The sequence below is a fragment of the Equus quagga genome, chromosome 7 (assembly GCF_021613505.1).
Source record: "Equus quagga isolate Etosha38 chromosome 7, UCLA_HA_Equagga_1.0, whole genome shotgun sequence".
Taxonomy (NCBI): Eukaryota; Metazoa; Chordata; class Mammalia; order Perissodactyla; family Equidae; genus Equus; species Equus quagga.
In genome coordinates this window covers 44954650-44974230 of record NC_060273.1, presented here as the reverse complement: position 1 = coordinate 44974230, position 19581 = coordinate 44954650, and the positions used below count along the sequence as shown (strand labels likewise).

Below are 19581 nucleotides of genomic sequence, written 5' to 3'. Positions count from 1 at the left end.
GATGGCGGCGGCGGCGGCGCGGAAAACAATGGGGTCGGGGCGGCGGGGACAGGCCGCGGCCTGAGGTGGGCAGCGAGCGCCGGCCCGGGTTGGGCCGAGCGGGGCCGCAGGAAGACCCGCTGCGCGGCGCGCTAGCCCGCCCCGCACCCCGCGGGGCCATGGCGCGGCCGTGAGGCGGCCGGGCCGCCGGCGAGAGCGGAGCCCGCAGTGCCAGCCGGCCTGAGAGGCCCGCCCCGGGCCCGGCCCGTGCAGCCCGCGGCCCATGGTGCTGCCCACCTGCCCCATGGCGGAGTTCGCGCTGCCGCGGCACAGCGCGGTCATGGAGCGCCTCCGGCGGCGCATCGAGCTGTGCCGGCGCCACCACAGCACCTGCGAGGCCCGCTACGAGGCCGTGTCGCCCGAGCGCCTGGAGCTCGAGCGCCAGCACACCTTCGCCCTCCACCAGCGCTGCATCCAGGCCAAGGCCAAGCGCGCCGGCAAGCACCGGCAGCCGCCCGCCCCGGCCCCGGCGCCCGCCCCGGCCCCGCGCCTCGAAGCAGCCGACGGCCCGGAGCACGGCCGCCCCGTCGCGGTGAGTAGGGCGCGGGCGCGGCCCTCGCGGAGACGGCCCCGGGCCTGTCAGCTGCGGGAAGCGCGCGGGGCGGGCGGCGCGGCTCCGGGACCGGCTTGCTTCGGGCGGCCGGCGTCGCGCCGCGGGTGGGCGCCCTGCCCTGCGGGCGTGGGCGCCTGCTGCCGGCGGGCCGGCTCACGTGGGGGCGCGCGTCGCCTCCCGCGGCCCGGACCCAGCTGTCCTGAGGGGACGGTCCGGAGCCCTTGGACGGCTGCGTCCCAGGCACCGAGGCTGTTGACAGGCGGCGCCCGCTGTGGCGTGCAAGCCTCCTTTTAGTGTCCGACGGTGTGAGCTTGTTGGTAAACACGCCCCGCGGCTTCGCGGCTGCCGTTCGGGAGCCGCGCCGCTCCGCGTTCCTCCTGAAGCTGGCTCGTGCAGGGAGGCGGCGGGGCTGGCGGCCTGTGGGGCGTCCGGGCGGCCCCGGCCGCCGCCTCCCGTTCGCGCTCCTCTCCTCCCAGCGGAGGAGCCGCTCGGCTGCTTGTCCCGCAGACTCTTACGGGACTCGGAAGGCAGGCGTGTGGCTGCGGCCGCGCCTGTGGACGGGAGGCCGCGCGGGCCCGGCTCCCTGCGGGCGGGCTCGGTGGTCAGTCGGAGGAAGCGGGCTGTCTGTCTCTTATTTTTAGCGCGGCCACACACTGCTTCAGGTCGTGTCTTGCCAGCTGGACCGTAAGCCCTGGGGACAGGGGCCTCGGCCGAGCCCCGCACGCGTCGGAGGGGCTGGGCGCGTGCCTGTGGAGTGAGCGAGGCTAAGCTCGGCAGTGCTGTCCTCGGTCCTCCGTCCTGCTGGGCGCCGCCTCACAGGGCCGGCCGGCTCCGCGTGGTGCGCCGCCGCTGCGAGCAGCCCTGGTTTTAAGGAGAGACTTGAAGAGTACTGGGCGGGCATTCCGATTTAAGTAAATACCGAAAGCTCATAGAAACCTTAGTTTTGCACGCGAATGGTTGCCTTGAACACCCCCTGGAAAGTATGTCAGTAGTGGTTCCGTTTGTTGACGGAGAGTGAGTTCAGGCCCTCGGTGCCATTCTCGGTCCCCACCCCCGGAGAGAAGCTGGGCTGCCGCTTGAGGCGAGGCTGCTGCCGAGGGCTGGAACTGGAGCCGGCTGGGCGGTCGCGCCCGCGGGTGTCGGAGCCTCGGGAGATGCGCCGGGCTGTGTCGATGTCTTGGCACCTTGAACCTTGACCCGTGCATTGCAGGCGTTTGAACCGTAGAGTGGAGGCGCTCTTCCGCCTCCCTGCTAGGGAGAGGGACCCTTCACTTCAGTCTCCGAGCGATTCCAGCTGAGCTCTTCCGCCCTGGAATAGACCTTGGAGTGGAAGATAAGTGTCACTAAGAAAACAGTGACATCGTGCGTTGTAGTGGCTCCCTTAGTTCGGAGGGGGAGAGAGTCCTTGCCCGGGTAGGATGGTGGCTTGGGGAGAGAGCAGAGCTTTGCGGAGGGATGGAGGAGAGAAGGTGCCTCTTAGTCATTGTTATTTTTGACAATTTTATGTATTGTTTCATCTAATTAATATTCCTTACATAAGGAATACTCTTAGTTATTTTTTTCCAAATGTGCTTTTTAGTACTTGGGCGTTTCACAGCCAGAGTTACCATCAGCAAACCATTTGCACTACCGAAAAGGGATCAAATTTACTAATAGAGTTCACCTTCAGGTTATGTTTTCCCTTCTTAGGATGTCCCACCACACAAAGTCTTAACCACTATCTGCTTACTCTGTTGAAGATGGATCAGAAACAGTGCTTCAGACATTTTTTCTATTCTAGTTGTCAAGGAATGACCTTATTAGGTTTTCTTTTTATTTATTTATTTATATTTTATTTTTTTGAGGAAGATTAGCCCTGAGCTAACTGCTGCCAGTCCTCCTCTTTTTTGCTGAGGAAGACTGGCCCTGAGCTAACATCCGTGCCCATCTTCCTTTACTTTATATGTGGGACGCCTACCACTGCATGGCTTGCCAAGCAGTGCCATGTCTGCACCCGGATCCGAACCTGCGAAACCTAGACCGCCAGAGCAGAACATGCGCACTTAACCACTGTGCCACCAGGCCAGCCCTTAGGTTTTCTTTATATTGTGTGTGCTCTTTAAAAACCAAGTTGTGGGGCCAGGCCTATGGCACAGTGGTTAAGTTTGGGCGCTCTGCTTCGGCAACCTGGGGTTTGCTGGTTCAGATCCCAGACGCAGACTTATGCACCGCTCATCAAGCCATGCTGTGGCGGGCGTCCCCCGTATAAAATAGAGAAAGATGGGCACAGATGTTAGCTTAGGGCTCATCTTCCTCAGGGATTGGCAGCAGATATTAGCTCAGGGCTAATCTTCCTCAAAAAAAAAAAAAAAATCAAGTAGTAGTTTTCTAATGACAGGATTGACTTCCTTTTATTAGGAATGCTAGATTATAGAGAATTATTTAATTACTTTATACAGACACTTATTCCGTAATGAAAATAGTCTTTGCAGTAGCTTGAACATTTTCTTTTGGTAAAATGCTGTAAAGGTTTCTGCTATGTCCCTTTATCCACCATTGTTACACTTTTGCTGCTTACTCTTTAAATAGTTGGTGATAGTTGACAAAGAAATTTGACAATTGCATGCCAACTACTCATGGAAGTTGCCTTGTCCGCTTAGTTAAGCTGTGCAAAATTTCTCTAACTTTTTATTTGTACATAGTTTAAAACTTAGGGAAAATCTACACAAATAGTACAAAAACATCTGCATGTCTTCCACTTAGATTACAGCCATTATCACCATTATGCCCCATTTGCTTTATCATTTGCATGTATACTCTGTCTGTCCTCTCTACATCTCTGTTTCTCTCTCTCAAACTTTTGTTCCCTGGGGGGCTGGCCCTGTGGCCGTGTGGTTAAGTTCGTGTGCTCTGCTGCAGCAGCCCGGGATTCACAGGTTCCGATCCTGGACGGGGACCTACACACCACTCATCGGGCCGTGCTGTGGCAGTGTCCCACGTAGAAGAACTAGAAGGACTTATAACTAGCATATACAACTATGTCCTGGGGCTTTGGGGAGAAGAAGGAGGGAAAAAAACCACTTTTTTTCCCTGAACCACCTGAGGATGCTGTACACCTCATGGCTTTCTACCCTCAGACACCCCAGTGTGTACCTTCTAAGAGTTAAGAAAGATGTGTAAAATTTTAATAATGATTTTGTAGACTGAACTTATGTAAAAATTATGAAAATAAGTTATTTCCAGGGAGTAGATATTTCTGAACATAAAGCAGACATTGTACTGTAATCACGTGGCATAGTTTTAGAGAAAAGATGACTAATGTGGCTTTAGGATTCCATTTTTCTCTGTAACATCCAGGACCTTGTCCTAGCAGCCTCTTTCCTTCTTTCTCTTCAGTGTCGCCTTTCCCACTGGGTCCTTCCCTGCAGCTCGAAAACATGAGCAGATAGTCTTCTTTCTTTTGTCTTTTCTCACCCTCAAAATAGTATTCCATCTTCTTCCTTCCCTTTGCCCTTTTTGCTGAACTTCCCATTTACTTGTTAGCCCATTGTAATCTGCCTTCTACTTCTTCTACTTTTCCGAAGTTGCCCCCTTAAAGGACACCAAAGACAGAATTGCCAAATTCAGTGGCTTCTTAGTCATCATTCTTTTTCACTTCCTCCTTAAGACTCCTCTCTTAGCTTCTACTTTCTTCTGATTTTCTTTCCAACTTTTTGGCTGTTTTTTCTTAGTCTCCTTCCTACTTTTCCTTAATTCATGCAGTAAATAAATTTGGGTGCCTGTTGTGGCCCAGAGCATATTTAGGCACTAGGGATACAGCAGGAAACAAAACAACTTAAAACTCGACTCTAATGGAGAAGAGATCAATAATTTTAAAATTAATTTTAAGTTATAGATGCCAAGAAAAAATTAAGAGTAATGCAATATTATGTGATTTATATGATAGTAGCTTTAGATAAGACCCTGTCTTAATTTGGGCTTCAGTGACAGGAGGTCATCAGTCAGCTGAGAGTCTCAGAAAAGAGCGTTCCAGTTAAGAGAGAATCACCATCAAAGTGTCTGAGGCAGGAACGCCCTGCACTTGCATGCAGAGCAGAAAGGAGGTCAGTGTGGCCAGAGAAGTCTGGTGGGTAGGCAGCTGGTATGAGAGGTCGGTGAGCACAGATCAGATCAAACAGAGTGGGAAGCAAGAGCCAGATTTTAAGCAGAAATGAGATGTGATCTAACTTGTTTTTTAAAAGGTCATTCTGGTGCTAGCTGGAGGATGTCTGGGGTTGGTGTGTGCAAGAGTGGATGCAGTTCAGGCTTTTGCAGTGACCTAGGCTGGGGCTGGTGGTGGTAATGGAAGTGCAGAGAGGAGATTGGTTCTGAACAGCTCCTGAGACAGAGGGGACAGAGCTTGGTGACGGACTAGGTGGATTTGATGAGAGGTGAGAGAAAGGGGGAGAGTTGAGGGGAATTCCGAGTTTTTTGGCTTGAGAAACTTTTTTTGGATCCTTTTTAAATACTAGTGTTCCCCAGGCAACTACATCCTCTACTTTTTTTACTCAATCTTCTTTTCCAATATCATTGATTCTTTCATGGCTTCATCTATCACCTGTAATAACAAGGTTGTTCAGACCTCCGGATCTCTCTTCCAGTGTTCACCTCCAACTGTCTGCTCGACATTTCCACTTTGATTCCCCACATGTCCAAAATAGACTCTCCCTTTTTCCTGCCATTATTATTTTCCTTAGGAGTATTTTCCCTAGTCCAGTCATCCAAAGTAGAATCCTGGGAATTACCCGGGCTTTTCCTCCACTTCTAGCTTTCAGTTGGTCATTTGTTCAACCAACATTGAGCCCCCTCCTAGGAGCCAGAAATTTTGCTGGTACCCAGAGCTGTCACGAAGCCTGATGGGGAGCACGTGGTAACCGGTGATTGCAAAGCCATGTTGAAGGCTGCAAAACCTGTGGGAATATTGGGGGCAGGAATGCCTCTTGAGTGAAGTTAGAAAAGCGTCAAAGACTTGATTTTTAAAATGGATCTTAATATTTTGCCAGATGCTTTTTCCAAAGGATGTTCCATGGCACACTAATCTCATGGGCTATTAAGAGAGGTCTAGAATTGAACAAATTCTGGAGATACTGGGATAAACAAATTTAAAGTTTCCTTTATTCAGGACATTTCCAAACCTTTAATATGCTAATATGCATGGGGACTTGAGCTCTTATCAGGGGGTATCTAATAGGACTTTGATCCCTTTGGGAAACTAAGCAAAAGCCAAAATTATGGCAGTGAGTGGTTCTTTGAATTTGGGACTTAAAGTGCCAGAGGCTGGAAGATAAAGCTGGAAGGGTAGGAGTCATATCGTGAAAAGCCTTGTATTTGACACTGAGTGTTTGGGCTGAATAATTTTGAAACATTGTGAACCCCCTCATGCATTTTTAGGTTGATATCTAAAACTTTCATCCTAAGTTTTTAAGCTTATCAAAAATTATAATGCATTTATTGTGTCAATCAATTGTATACTAAATTACCGTAACTCAATTTAAGGGAAATCTATGAAATAAGAAATTTATGTAACATAGAACCTTATACGTGCTACATATATTTAATATGAATGAATTATTTTAAAAAGAAAAAGGGCAAGAAATGCTATTTATAGTTTCAGGGGATGTAACTTTCAGAGAATTGTAAATACTAACATTTAAAAACAAGGTTACGTCGGGGCCGGCCCCGTGGCCGAGTGGTTAAGTTCGCTCGCTCCGCTGCAGGCGGCCCAGTGTTTCGTTGGTTTGAATCGTGGGCGCGGACATGGCACTGCTCATCAAACCATGTTAAGGCGGCGTCCCACATGCCACAACTAGAAGGACCCACAATGAAGAATATACAACTATGTACTGGGGGGCTTTGAGGAAAAAAATAAAAAAGTCTTTAAAAAATAAATAAATAGGGGCTGGCCCCGTGGCCGAGTGGTTAAGTTCGCGCGCCCCGCTGCAGGCGGCCCAGTGTTTCATTCGTTCGAATCCTGGGCGCGGACATGGCACTGCTCGTCAAACCACTCTGAGGCAGCATCCCACATGCCACAACTAGAAGGACCCACAACAAAAAATATACAACTATGTACCGGGGGTGCTTTGGGGAGAAAAAGGAAAAAATAAATAAATAAAAACAAGGTTACGTCACTTTTTAAAATGTAGCCAGTGGACTCTGAGTAGCTTAGTGATACGCTTTCATCAACCATGTAAAGAATGCTTTTCTTTAACAGAAATTTTAAATCATTCTTTTTTCTCCTGGAACTTGTATTTCTTTTACACTTGCCTCACACAGTTTTATTCTAACATAATGTATGCTTTTTTTTTAAGACCTTTTATTTGCTCACTCTAGCATATTTCTCTGCAACAAAAAAGGTATAAAAATTGAAGTTAAAAATTTTTCAATTTACTTTGACCATAAAGCTCTACATATATTTTTGCTTTTTTTAAAGGTGATTTCTGCGAAAGAAGAATATATGTAGCATTTGTAAGGTTGTGTGTGTTATGTAGATTTATTTCACTAAGTTGAGTTGTAGTAATTTAATACACAGCAAAAAACAAATGCATTATAAATTTTTATAAATAATTTTAGGCAAAAAAGTAGTTTATTAGAAATAACTCCCTTAATCAGACAGATAAGGCTTCCCCCTCCTCAATTTGTTCATGTAACCATGGGTGAATATTGTTTACACAATGAGAGTTCTCAATTCTATTCCTTTTTTTTTCTTGTAAGATTGGCACCTGAGCTTTTTTTTCTTCTTCTTCTCCCCAAAGCTATCCTGTACATAGTTGTATATTCTAATTGTGGGTCCTTCTAGTTCTGCTTTGTGGGTCACTGCCTCAGCATAGCTTGGTGAGTGGTGCTAGGTCTGTACCCATGATCCAAACCAGCGAAACCCTGGGCCACCGAAGCGCAGTGTTCAAACTTAACCACTTGGCCATGGGGCCAGCCCCATCTATTCCTATGTTTTGTTTTTATAAATTTAAGCCCCAGAAGTATTTGTTCACATAAATATAAAAGAGAGGAAGACATATATAGCAATGTTGTTTAATTTTCTTGAAATTTGAGTTGTATGCCAAAAATCGCCTCGTAACGTGTCATCAAAAATTAGTTTACTAATTAGCTTACAACTTGCTTAGGTACTCCTTCAATTTTATTGAAAGCAAAGAATTAGAAACCATTTGACTTACCAAAGAATCTAGTCATTACTCATTCACTTTCTCATTTACTGAGAAATATAACAAAAAGGCTTTACCAAGTCTTATCAGTTGGTTATTGATTATACCTATTTTTCTTTCACTTAGAGGTACTTTGTTTAAGCTAATATACTCAAAGTTGGTTGGGAAAATCAAAATACTGTTCCTTTCAATACACCTTTGCCCATACAGTATTTTTGATAATATATTTAAAGCATATAGAAGTATTTTTTTCATCAAAAGTAGAACTGTGACTGTAGCTTGTTTAATATATGGAAAATGTCTACCGTGTAACCTAATTGGCAAAACCTGTCTTCATTGTCAAATGAATCAGCCAAATCAGACTCAGCTCTGTGTCAGAAAAAGTTTGACTTCGTTTTTCAAATATACGTATAAATATACATCCCCACGACTACCATCTCACTTCTGAATTCTGAGGGAGAGAGTTAAAGAGCATGGACTCTTGTCATGAGTTTTGTTGCCTGCACTAAATACGGGCATTGCCTTCATGTTTCTTACCCATGTTCTCTCTGCGTTCTTGTGAAGTGTTCCTTCAAAGAGCTGTACATTGTTTGATTAGTTGATGGTGGAAGAGTAATGTCTTTGAGTGAAAAATATCACAACTCCTGCTGCCCACTCTCTGGTATATCTGAATTCAAAGCATCCCACTTCACAGGCCAAACTTTGGCCATGTAAGTGCTCAAGGCTATCAGGTCTGTGGAGAACTTTTGAGCAGAACAGCAGAAGAAACTATAGCACACGGTGAACATTTGGAGTAGCATGTCACTATGTGTAGTCTGGTACCACGGGAATGAAGGCCATGTTCAATACTCCAAGATCCCAAAAATACTTTGAATGCAGTTCTTTGAAAATGGCCTAATTTCTCTTCGTGTCTTTACATGTATCCTTCACCAGTCTTGTAATGTCAGACACTTCCTCACCATTCAGAACTCTGCTCCTATGTCATCTCCTCCAGAACCCTTTCCCTAAGTTCTTCCTCAGGCTGGACTAGGTGCTCAGCCTCTGCCAGAACAACTGCAGCGAACTGTAATTAGTGTATTTGTTGTTCTCCATTAGACTATGAGCAACCTGAGAGCAAGACTAAGAGTCTAGCACTATACCTGCCGCATATTTGGCCATCAGCAAGCATCTGTTGAATGAATGTTAATGATATTGTAGAAGGAGCTCTGAATTGGGAGTCAGAGCTATATATTTTTAGGCTGAGATCTTTTCAGAAGTGGAGTTGGTAGACAGTAGGCCCTGATTTGCACTCCCATGTTCATTGTAGCATTGTTCACAATAGCCAAGAGATGGAAGCAGCCTCAGTGTCAACAGATGAATGGATGAAGAAAATGTGGTATATACATACAATGAAATATTATTCAGTCTTAAAAAGGAAGGAAATTCTGTCATATACTAAATGAACCTTGGGGACATTACGCAAATGAAAAATTCTGGAGATCTGTTGTACAACCATGTGCGTATAGTTAACACTATTGTACTGAACTCTTAAAAACGGTTACGTTGGTAAATTTTATGATATGGGTTTTGGCGACAATTTTTTTAAAAATTACTTAAAAATTACAAAAATTGTAATTTTACAAACCACATGCCCTGAAAATTTTCTAGCAGTTTTAAGGGCTGCTTAATAAAGGCATATCAGTGAAATTGGAGAGACGAGAGTCACTTTTAAAATCAATCAAAGAAAGATGTGATAGATTTTCTGCCTAAATATAAAACATGGAAAAAATTTATATGCATATATGTCGATTGCTATATATTATCTGATTTGCTGTGTAGTTATGAATAAATTCAGTTAATCTAAACAAAAACAAAAAAAGACAGTAGGCCCTATGTTTCAGGGAAGGAGGGTGCTACTAATGAGGGGAAAGAAGATAGTGCAAGATTTGCATGCAGAAGGGATGAAGCTAGTTATGGGTCAGGAGTCAAAAGCAGTGACAATTTGGGCCTAAAGTAATTGTGTGACTTTAGGCATGGCAGTTCTCTCTCTCTGCTCCAACTTCCTCATCTTGAGAAGGTGTTAAGGAAAAAAAAAAATCTAAGAGACCAAAGATTGTAAACTAAGTGGAAAAATTTTACCTACAAGCAGAGAACCCAATCTAGCACAGTCTAGGCTTTGAGGGGAGTGGGTCAGGGGAGGAAAAATAGGGTGATTCTTTTAAAGTCAGAGGACCACAAACTGTCTCTTCCCTTACTGGGAAAGCAAAGTCTCTGAGTGTTGCTGATTCGCTGATGATATTAGGACCTTTCCATTAAGGAAGCCCTGGGCTGGCTAGAGGTGGTCTACTGTGTAATGGGGCAGCCGTCTTGAGATTCTGCCTTCAGTTGCTTCTGCTATTTATATACAATGTGCCTGTCTTGGGATCATGGCATGCAGTCAGGTCTGCTTTGGTGTAAGTAGCCTGGCTGGTCAGATCAAAAGAAAATTTTAAAAGGACCAGACTCTTTAAATATCTTATCATTTAGTCCTTGCAGCAGTCTTATATGGTAGATATTACTGTGTCCAATTTTACATATAAGGAAAACTAAGACTCATAAGTTAACCTGCCAAGGTTGCCAGCTCAGTGATAGAACCAGAATCCAAACCAAAGTCCAGTACCAATGCTCCTTATTTGTCCACTATGTGTTTAGCTTCTGCAGATAAGATCATACATGGGAAAGAACTTTATAAAAATTAGAAGTTTATTTAGAGACAAATTACTGGTTAATATGTTACTTAGTATAGAACAGTGATTTTCAGCCAAAGACACTGTCTGTGGCAGAGGGTCAAATATATTAGAATTACTTGGGGGCACTTCTTAATTATATATCTGCTTGCCTACTGATGCCCCCTGTCCTTCACCTGTCCCCTGTCTTTTATCCCTTATTGCTGCTAAAATGAGTCTCTGTTATTAATGGGAGTATGTCATATCCCTTAGTTATGTGGGGATAGGTTAAACGTTTGGTCTCAGTTCTTCACTCTTAAGGTCATATTATAAACCCACACCCTTGCCATAGCTTCATAGCAAGCAGAGTATACTTCCCCAACCCCTGGTTTGGGGCTTGGACATATGACTTGCTTTGACAAATCAGATGTTAATGAGAGAGATAAAAGGATATATTGTAATTATGGAAAAAGAATTTAAAAAAATTCAGAAAGCAAAAAATGGAAATATTTTTAAAATATGAAATATGTGTGTGAACTGTACGTATGAAATATGAATAATTTTCCCAAAAAGTAAAGGAAAAAGACGAAATGGATGGAAAATAGGAGAGAAAATTAGAGGACCAGTGTAGGAGATCCAACATCTGAATAATAGAAATTATAGGAAGAGAGAAAACAGGACAGGAAATGATTAATAATTTGAGAACTGAAGGGCATGAGTTGCTAGATTAAAAGGGCACACTGTGTGCCTAGCACTGAAGAAGAAAATAGGCCCACACCAATCATAAAATTTCTGAACATTGGGTTTAAAGAAAAGATTCTACAAGCTTCCAGGATGGGGAGGGTACTAGGTCTCGTATCAAGAATCAGAATTGGTTTGGATTTCATGGCTGCAACATAGGAAGCAAGAAGACCATAGTACAATGCCTTCACAATTCTGAAGGAAAATGATTACTAACCTAGAATTCTATATGTAGGCAAAGTATACAAGAATAAGTATAGAATAATCATTTTCAGAGATTAAAGATTTAAAAAATTTAACTGTCACATACCCTTTCTCAGGAAGCTACTGCAAGATGTACTCCACCAAATTGAAAGAATAAATCAAGAAAGAGTAAGACATGAGATACAGAAAACAGGAGACCCAACAGAGAAAAAAATAACCACGAATCCCTTGGTGAAATGATGATGAAAAGCGATCCCCAGATGGCAGCTCTGCACCAGACCTGGAGGGCAGCTGAGCCACACTGCAGCAGTGGGTCCCAAGAGATGGACTGTCATCACTAAGACCCCACTTCCATCGGGCCGTCTTCTTACCCCGAGGACAGAAGGCCCAGGAGAGCTTGGCCCAGAGTCTCATCGGCCCTTGGCTTGTCTTGGCCATGGCTGAGGAGGGTCTCTCCCTCGTGCTCTGCTGAGGGCACGCACATCACTCGCAGAAGTTCTCAGCTTTTCCCTGAGGGCTGCAGGGAGGCCACGGTGGGCTCAGAAGCGGAAAGTGCAGAGCAGCCCGCTCCCTCTGACTGTACTCCTGCTGCGTGTCCAGTGCCTGGTGTGCACCTCCGTCTTGCCGGGCGCCCGACTGCAGAGAGCCCTGTGTTTCCCAAGACTTGCTCGTGACCTTGCTCACGACCTCCCCAGAAGGGGCCTTGTCAACTCCCAGAGAAGCAGAAGGCAGACCATGACCAGGAGACTGTTCCGCTCACCTCCACCTGGAGCCTCTGTCCAGCGGGACAGTGCTGCCCTCTCCTTACAAGGCTGGTGGGTGCTTGCCCTCCGTTTTCAAGACTAGGCGGTGTATTGCCTGGGGATAGATTACATGAAGGTGATAGAACTAGAAAGAAAAGCAATTGACACAAAATCAGGATGTTAGGTATCTCTTGGGGGAGTTGAAGAAAGGGTAGGCAGAGGCTTATTCTAAGGAGAGCTTCTCAGACTTAATGTGCAGATGAATCACCTGGAGATCCTGTTAAAAATCTGAGGCAAAGGAGGCGGAGGCTGAGATTCAGCATTTTTTAACCTTCCAGGTGATGCCGATTCCATTGGTCCAGGGACCACACTTTGTCAGGGGTCTAAAGTGCTGGTATTGTTGTTTCTTTTTTTTTTTGTTTTTAAAGATTTTATTTTTTTCCTTTTTCTCCCCAAACTCTCCCAGTACATAGTTGTATATTCTTCATTGTGGGTCCTTCTAGTTGTGGCATGTGGGACGCTGCCTCAGTGTGATTTGATGAGCAGTGCCATGTCCGCACCCAGGATTTGAACCAACGAAACACTGGGCCGCCTGCACCGGAGCAAGTGAACTGAACCACTCGGCCACAGGGCCAGCCCCAAATGCTGTTGTTTCTTAGCTTGAATAGTTAGTACGTGGTGTTCATTATATTATTACTCCTTGCAATGTTATGTATGCATATGCATATGATACCTTTCACAACAAAGAAAATTATAATTGCAAAGGCAATATATAAGAAGGATGTGTTGAGCAATAAGCCTGGAGACAAACATGTCAAATCATAAAAGCCTTACATACTGTATTAGGGTTCTCCAGAGAAACAGAACTATTAGGAGATATAGAGAGAGAAAGATTGATTGATTGATTATAGTGAATTGGCTCACGTGATTATGGAAGCCAGTAAGTCCCAAAATCTGCACTTGGCAAGCTGGAGACCCAGGAGAGTCAATCATGCGATTCCAGTCTGAATGTCGGCAGGCCTGAGACCCCCCTCACAGAGACGATGTTTCAGTTTTAGTCCAAAGGAGGGAAAATACTGATGTGTCAGCTGACGGCAGTCAGGCAGGAGGAGTTCCTCTTACTCAGCCTTTTTGTTCTATTCAGGACCCCAGCTGACTGGTTGAGGCTCACCCAAATCTGGGAGGGCACTCTGCTTTACTCATTGTACCAATTCAAATGTTAATTTCACCCAGAAAGCACCATCACAGACAACACCCAGAATAACGTTTGACTAATAAATAAATACTGGGCACCCCATAGCCCAGTCAAGTGGATGCATAAAACAACCATTGCATACCGTAGCAAGGAGCTTGCACTTGATTCTTTCTGTGTACTGTCGAGAGCCAGTTAAAGGATTTAAATAATGGTGAACCATGAGTAAATTTGTACCTTAGGTCATCTTTGCAGTGATGTGAAGAATGGATTGGGGGTGAACATAGGTGGTAGAGAAGGGCTGGCAGCAGGGAGACCAGTTAAAATGCTATTTTATTGATCTAGGCAAGAAATGATGAGCTAGAAAGTGGCAGTGTGGCAATAGAGGTGACGGCCAGATTCCAGAGATACTGACATGGTAAAATGAACAGGATGTGGTGACTGATTGCAAGTTTGGGAAGGAGTATGAGGAGTTAGGGATGAATAAGGAGTTTCTGATTTTTGAAATTCGTTTTCCTGATTCCAGATCACAAGGGATCAGGAGAGCCCCTGTCAGGCTGGGGGTTGCTGAGAAGTTGCATTTAGCCGTATGAGGCTCGTGGGTGACCTGTGTTGAGGCAGCTGCAGAGGAGTAGCGGGGTCATCAGGTGTGGAGCTAATCCACAGCTCCAAATCTTCAGAAGTCTTGAGCCACAGCCCCTTTGGAACCTTGCCTAAGGGGCACTGTTAACGTTGCGCTGATCCGTTTATAGTTTACCCCTCAGGTTGTCCATTTCACCTCAAGGGAATACAACCTTTCTGCACTTTTGTCCTAAGCGGTTTTTTTTGTTTTTTTGTTTTTTGTCCTAAGCGTTTTTATTAGAGAAACTTTAGAATCCGTGTTATAAGTTGGGATCTGTGGTACAATTTGAGCACATGCATTCAGCCTGCATAAGTTGTTCTGTGGAGAGTTATGAACGTCTGTGTGTTCTGTGTGCTCTACCAGCCTTTCGTATGGCAGGCAGCGAGCTGTGATGTGTGCAGCTCACGCCCCCAGTGCTCTCTGCTGCTCCTTCAAGGATGGTAAGATGCAAGCAACTATCACTCCCCTCTTCACTCCACACATTCCCACACTGACATTGCTTCTCAGCGACAGTTACCGCTGATCTGTTCCTCTGGGCTCCCCTTACCCTCTCCAAGCCTTAGTGTCCTTCCTTATGAAATGGTAATAACCACACCTCCTTTGCAGAGTTGCTCTGCCAACACAGACTAAGTGCTTAATAAATGGTAGCTCTCATTGATTTAGGAGATCTCTTTTTAAGCATTTGTTTATTTTGTTGTTGTTTTCGATCTCCTAATTACCTCTGTTAACCGGCTATGAGCTTTTGCCAGAAGACCTGGCCAACCATGGGGTGTTCTCCTGGTTTGGCAAATTAGCCAGTCCCAACCAACAGGCAGAATTTAGGGTCTGTTTACTGAACAGTGATGACCAGTCATGTCCCATTCTTGTGCTGAAAAGGCAGAGGTGAATGAGGGAGTGACCCTGCCCTTAGAGCTGACAGAGACAGACATGGAGCTCCACCTTCAACACACATCCAGAACTGGTCACTTCTCACCACCTCTGCCACTACCACCCGGGTCTAAGCCATTGTTACTTTTACCTGGATTATTACCTCCTAATTGGTCTCCTTGTTTGCCCTAGCCCTCCTGTGGTCTACTCTCTGCCCAGCAGCCAAAATGATCTTGTTCCCTTGCTGGGATACCACTGTGCGTTTTCCATCTCAGCTGAGGGAAAAGCCAGCCCTTAACCAAGGCCCTCAGGCCCTCTTCAGTCTGGCGCTGCTCTCTTTCTTGCCCTCTCTTGCTTTCAGCTTTCGCTCTCTCCCCTCCCCCTGTATCCCCTCTTGTCACCTTCTCTTCAGGCTCCCACCATCACCACTTAGGCACTCTCCCACTCAGCCTCTGCACTGCTTTTCCCTCGGTCCGGAACCTCTTCTGGGGATGTTGGTACAGCTTACTCTCATCTCCTGCAGACTTTGGCTCAGACTTCTCACACTCCACAAGCCCTTTGCTGAGTGCCTTTTTAAAAACTCCCCACAAACTCCCTTTCTGTGCTTAATTTCTTGGGAGCAAAAGCCAACTAGAACATAGGCTCCGGGAGACCAAGCGTTGCTTTTGTTCCCTGCTGTATCTCTAGGGCCCACACAGTGGCCGGTTCCAAGAGGCTCGGTAGATCCTTACTGAATACATTGAGTGAGGTAGTGAGAAGGCTCTTGGGAGAAAAGAGAGGAGGGCCAAGGTTGATTACTTTCAGGCAGGGAAGCTGCCAGTGGAGAGGCGCAGAGGGGCCTGATGTGTTGAAGTTCAGCCTCCTGACACAGGAGGGCAGGCTGTGAGGAGCCTTGTATGCAGTAAGGAGCTTGCTGCTAGAACCAGGGGGCAGGTTCAGGGATGCCTACTTTTTTCTTAGTGCTGTCCCAAAAACTCACTTTCAAAGCTAGTTTCTAGAGCTGCACTGGCTAGTACGGTAGCCACCAGCCATGGAAGGCTGTTAAGTGCTTGAAATGTGCCTAGTCGAAGTTAAATTATGCCAAAAGTGTGAAACACACACTGGATTTTGATATCTTAGTACCAAAAAAGAATACAAAATCTCTCTTTTTAAAATATTAATTACATTTGAAATGGTAATATATTGTTTTAAGTAAAATATATTACTAAAATTAGCTTCACCTGTTTCTTTTTTTTTTTTTTTTGAGGAAGATTAGCCCTGAGCTAACATCTGCTGCCAATCCTCCTCATTTTTGCTGAGGAAGACTGGCCCTGAGCTAACATCCGTGCCCATATTCCTCCACTTTATATGTGGGACGCCTACCACAGCATGGCTTGACAAGCGGTGTGTCGATCCACACCCGGGATCCAAACTGGCAAACCCTGGGCCACTGAAGTGGAACGTGCACACCTAACCGCTGTGCCACTGGGCCAGCCCCTGTTAACAACAATCTGATTTTTTTTTACCACCAGGGCTGGCTTGATTTTTTTTTTTTAAACATTCAATAATGGTGTTGTTATTTTCTTAAAGAGCTTTTATATTTCAGAGATCCGTGCTGAAGTAGGAGAATGGTGTGATTCCTAGGTGAGCCCAGTGGGCGTGGGTCAGGCGTGAGTAAGTCAAGATGGGCCGTGTATTATTTCATTTGGGCAGTGGGTATGTGGGGGATCATTATACTGTCTTTCTACTTTAGTGTATGTTTGAAATTTTCCGTAATAAAGGGGCTGTTTTGTTTGTTTGCAAAAGGTATTGATGAGAGGGAAATCTGAACACTGATGGGATATAGGTTAATAATAAAGAATTTAAAATTGTTTAATTGTGGTAAAATATAAAATTTACCATCTTAACAACTTTAAGTATACAGTTCTGTGGCATGAAGTATATTCACATTTGTTGTGCAGCCATCACCACCATCCATCTCCAGAATGTTTTTCATCTTGCAAAACTGACACTCTGTACCTTAACACTAACTCCATTAAACACTAACTCTCTATCACCCCTTCCCCCAGTCCCTGGCAGCCACCATTCTACTTTCTGTCTCTCTGAATCTGACTATTCTGGGTACCTCATGTAAGTGGAATCATACAGTATTTGTCCTTTTGTGACTAGCTTATTTCACTTGACATAATGTCCCCAAGGTTCGTCTATATCATAGCACGTGTCCAAATTTCCTTCCTTTTTAAGGGTGAATAATATTCCCTTGTATGTATGTATCACATTTTGTTTATCCATTCATCCACTGATGGAAACTTGAGTTGCTTCTACCTTTCGGCTATTGTGGATAGTGCTGCTATGAACATGGGTGTACAAATATCTGTTCGAGTCCTTGCTCTCAGTTCTTTTGGAAATGGAATTCTTTTAGAAATGAAATTCTGGATAATACGGTAAATCTACTTTTTGATTTTTTGAGGAATCACCATACTGTTTCCATAGCAGCTGTACCGTTTTACATTCCCACCAATAGTGCACAAGCGTGCACTGTTTCTCTACATCCTTGCCAACATTTGTTACTTTCTGGTTTTCTGATAGTAGCCGTCCTCATGGGTTTGAGGTAGTGATAATAAAGAATTCTTAATGTTTTAGGTGTGATGATGATATTGTGATATTATACAAACATGCATATATTTTTAAGAGTTCTTACTTTTTAGAGCTATATACTGAAGTGTTTGTGGATTAAATGATATTTTATGCTAGGATTGTTTTTTAAATAATCCATGTTTTGGGGAGGGGAGGATAGAGAGAGAGAGAAGTGAAACAAAATGGTCAAATACTAGTAGTTGTTTAAGTTGGGTGATGGGCATATGGGGGTTCCTTATACTGTTCTCTCTAGTGTTGTGTATTTTTTGAAATTTTCCACTGAATCACACTTTGGGGCCCTCACAGTCCATGCCCCGCCTCTCTCTCAGCACTCTGTCTTGTGCCCCTTACACTTCAGCAACATGAAACTTTTTTTCTGCTTGCCTCCCTCTATCCAGTCCCACTGGATACTCATTTGTGTGTCCTTGCCTTCATCTCTCAGCCTTAAATGCCTTCCCCCTTCTCTTGGATGACTTCTCTGCTCCTTTATTACCTAACACAGGTGTCCCCTTCTCCAGGAAGTCAGCCCTGCCATCCCCACCCTGTCCTACCCTCCCTTCTCTTTCCTCCCATAATATTCTGGCCTGCCTCCATAGCTTCTCCATCACATCTCAGGGCGTGGAGCTGGAACTGTATCTTATTTATCTTTCTATCCCTAGTGCCTATTGCCCTACCTAGAATTTGGTAAAAATCTGGTGAATATCTGAATTGACCATCATTTTGTGCACAGCCTCTATAGGGCAGTGTCTGGCACATAGTAGGATCTCGGTGAATGACTACTGTATGGACCCTGAGGGCATCTCCCTGCACAGGGCAATAATTGATTTTAGAAGGGTAGAATATGGACCTTTACAGCTGAGTAGAACTTTGGTCATCTTACCCAGCATCTCCATTTTATAGGTCAAGAAAGCAGATCCTGGAAGGATTGTGTCTTAACTAAGGTTACAGAGCCAGTTAGCAATAGCCTGCTGGGGCTGGCCCAGTGGTATAGCGGTTAAATTTGCGCACTCTGCTTCAGCGACCCCGAGTTCGCTGGTTCGGATCCCTGGCACAGACCTACACACCACTTATCAAGTAATGCTGTGGCATGCATCCCACATACAAAATAGAGGAAGATGGGCACGGACATTAGCTCAGGGCTAATCTTCCTCAAAAAAAATATACATAAATAAATAAACAAGCAATAATCTGCTGTGTTTTCATTTGTGCCACACAACCTTCTGACCCTCATGGGGCTTCCCAATTTGGTTTTTCTATCACGAAGAGAATGTATGGACTGTTCTGCCAACAAGAACCAATCTATTAGCAATTTTGTTTCTCAATATAGAGTATAAATTTTAACTTTCTGCTTTATAATCATGCAGGAAGAGATTACATTGTGTTAAATATATAGCCTTACTTTCTTAAATAGCTTTTTTTTTTTTAAAGCTTTTAAAAAGCTTTCTGTCAAAAAAAGTGATAGTCATATGCTGAAATGACATAGAACTATTCACACACACAGGGGTAGAAGAACTATCCATATCTTCTTCCTGCTTTTAAGGCGTGCTTTTAATTATGTAAGAAACACCATTGGGGGAAACCGGGTGAGGGGTGCTCTCTTTGCAACTTCCTATGAATCTATAATTCTTTGAAAATAAAAAGTTAAAAAAGGTGATGGTAAACTGTCTAGGCACCAAACTATAAACTTTTCTGGAAAAGGCTTTTTTCAGAACTATTTTTGTTATGTCCTTGATGGTGGATTCAGTGGCAAGGAGTGGTGCTCATAGATCTCTTTGGTGTTCACATGCTTCTGAATGAGTGATGACACCAAACTGTTAAGACAAGTAATGTCATAAAGTGGAAATCTTTAGTAGCAGATTATAGAAGCTTCTGTGATATTTTTTCTTTTTCTTCAAATATTTTACAAAGAATCGTCTGTGGCCATGGTGTGTGGATTTCCTCGTGGCACAGCCTGTTTTTCTGGTAACGACACCTTGATGGAGCTCTTTGTGTGTGGCCTCAGGGAGGTGCTCCTTTTCTCTGGTTTGAAACTGACTCACTCCTTGCTGCTGGTGCTTCATCCACGAGCATACAAACTCCTTTTTCAGCAGTGGGATTAATTCGAGCCCTTCTCAGTCTGGCAGGGGAGGGCCAGGGCTGGAGGGA

At 44.8% G+C, this 19581-nt stretch overlaps 1 protein-coding gene across 2 annotated transcripts in view; it reads left to right on the top strand.

Annotated features, from left to right (window-relative positions):
* Nucleotides 1-19581, top strand: part of MAML1 (mastermind like transcriptional coactivator 1) — a 37578-nt gene continuing 17997 nt past the window's right edge. For both annotated transcript variants that reach the window (XM_046666739.1, XM_046666738.1), the window contains exon 1: nt 1-571. In XM_046666739.1, coding sequence (XP_046522695.1) covers nt 263-571 — 309 coding nt within the window. In that variant the 5' untranslated portion in view covers nt 1-262. The remainder of the gene's footprint in view (nt 572-19581) is intronic.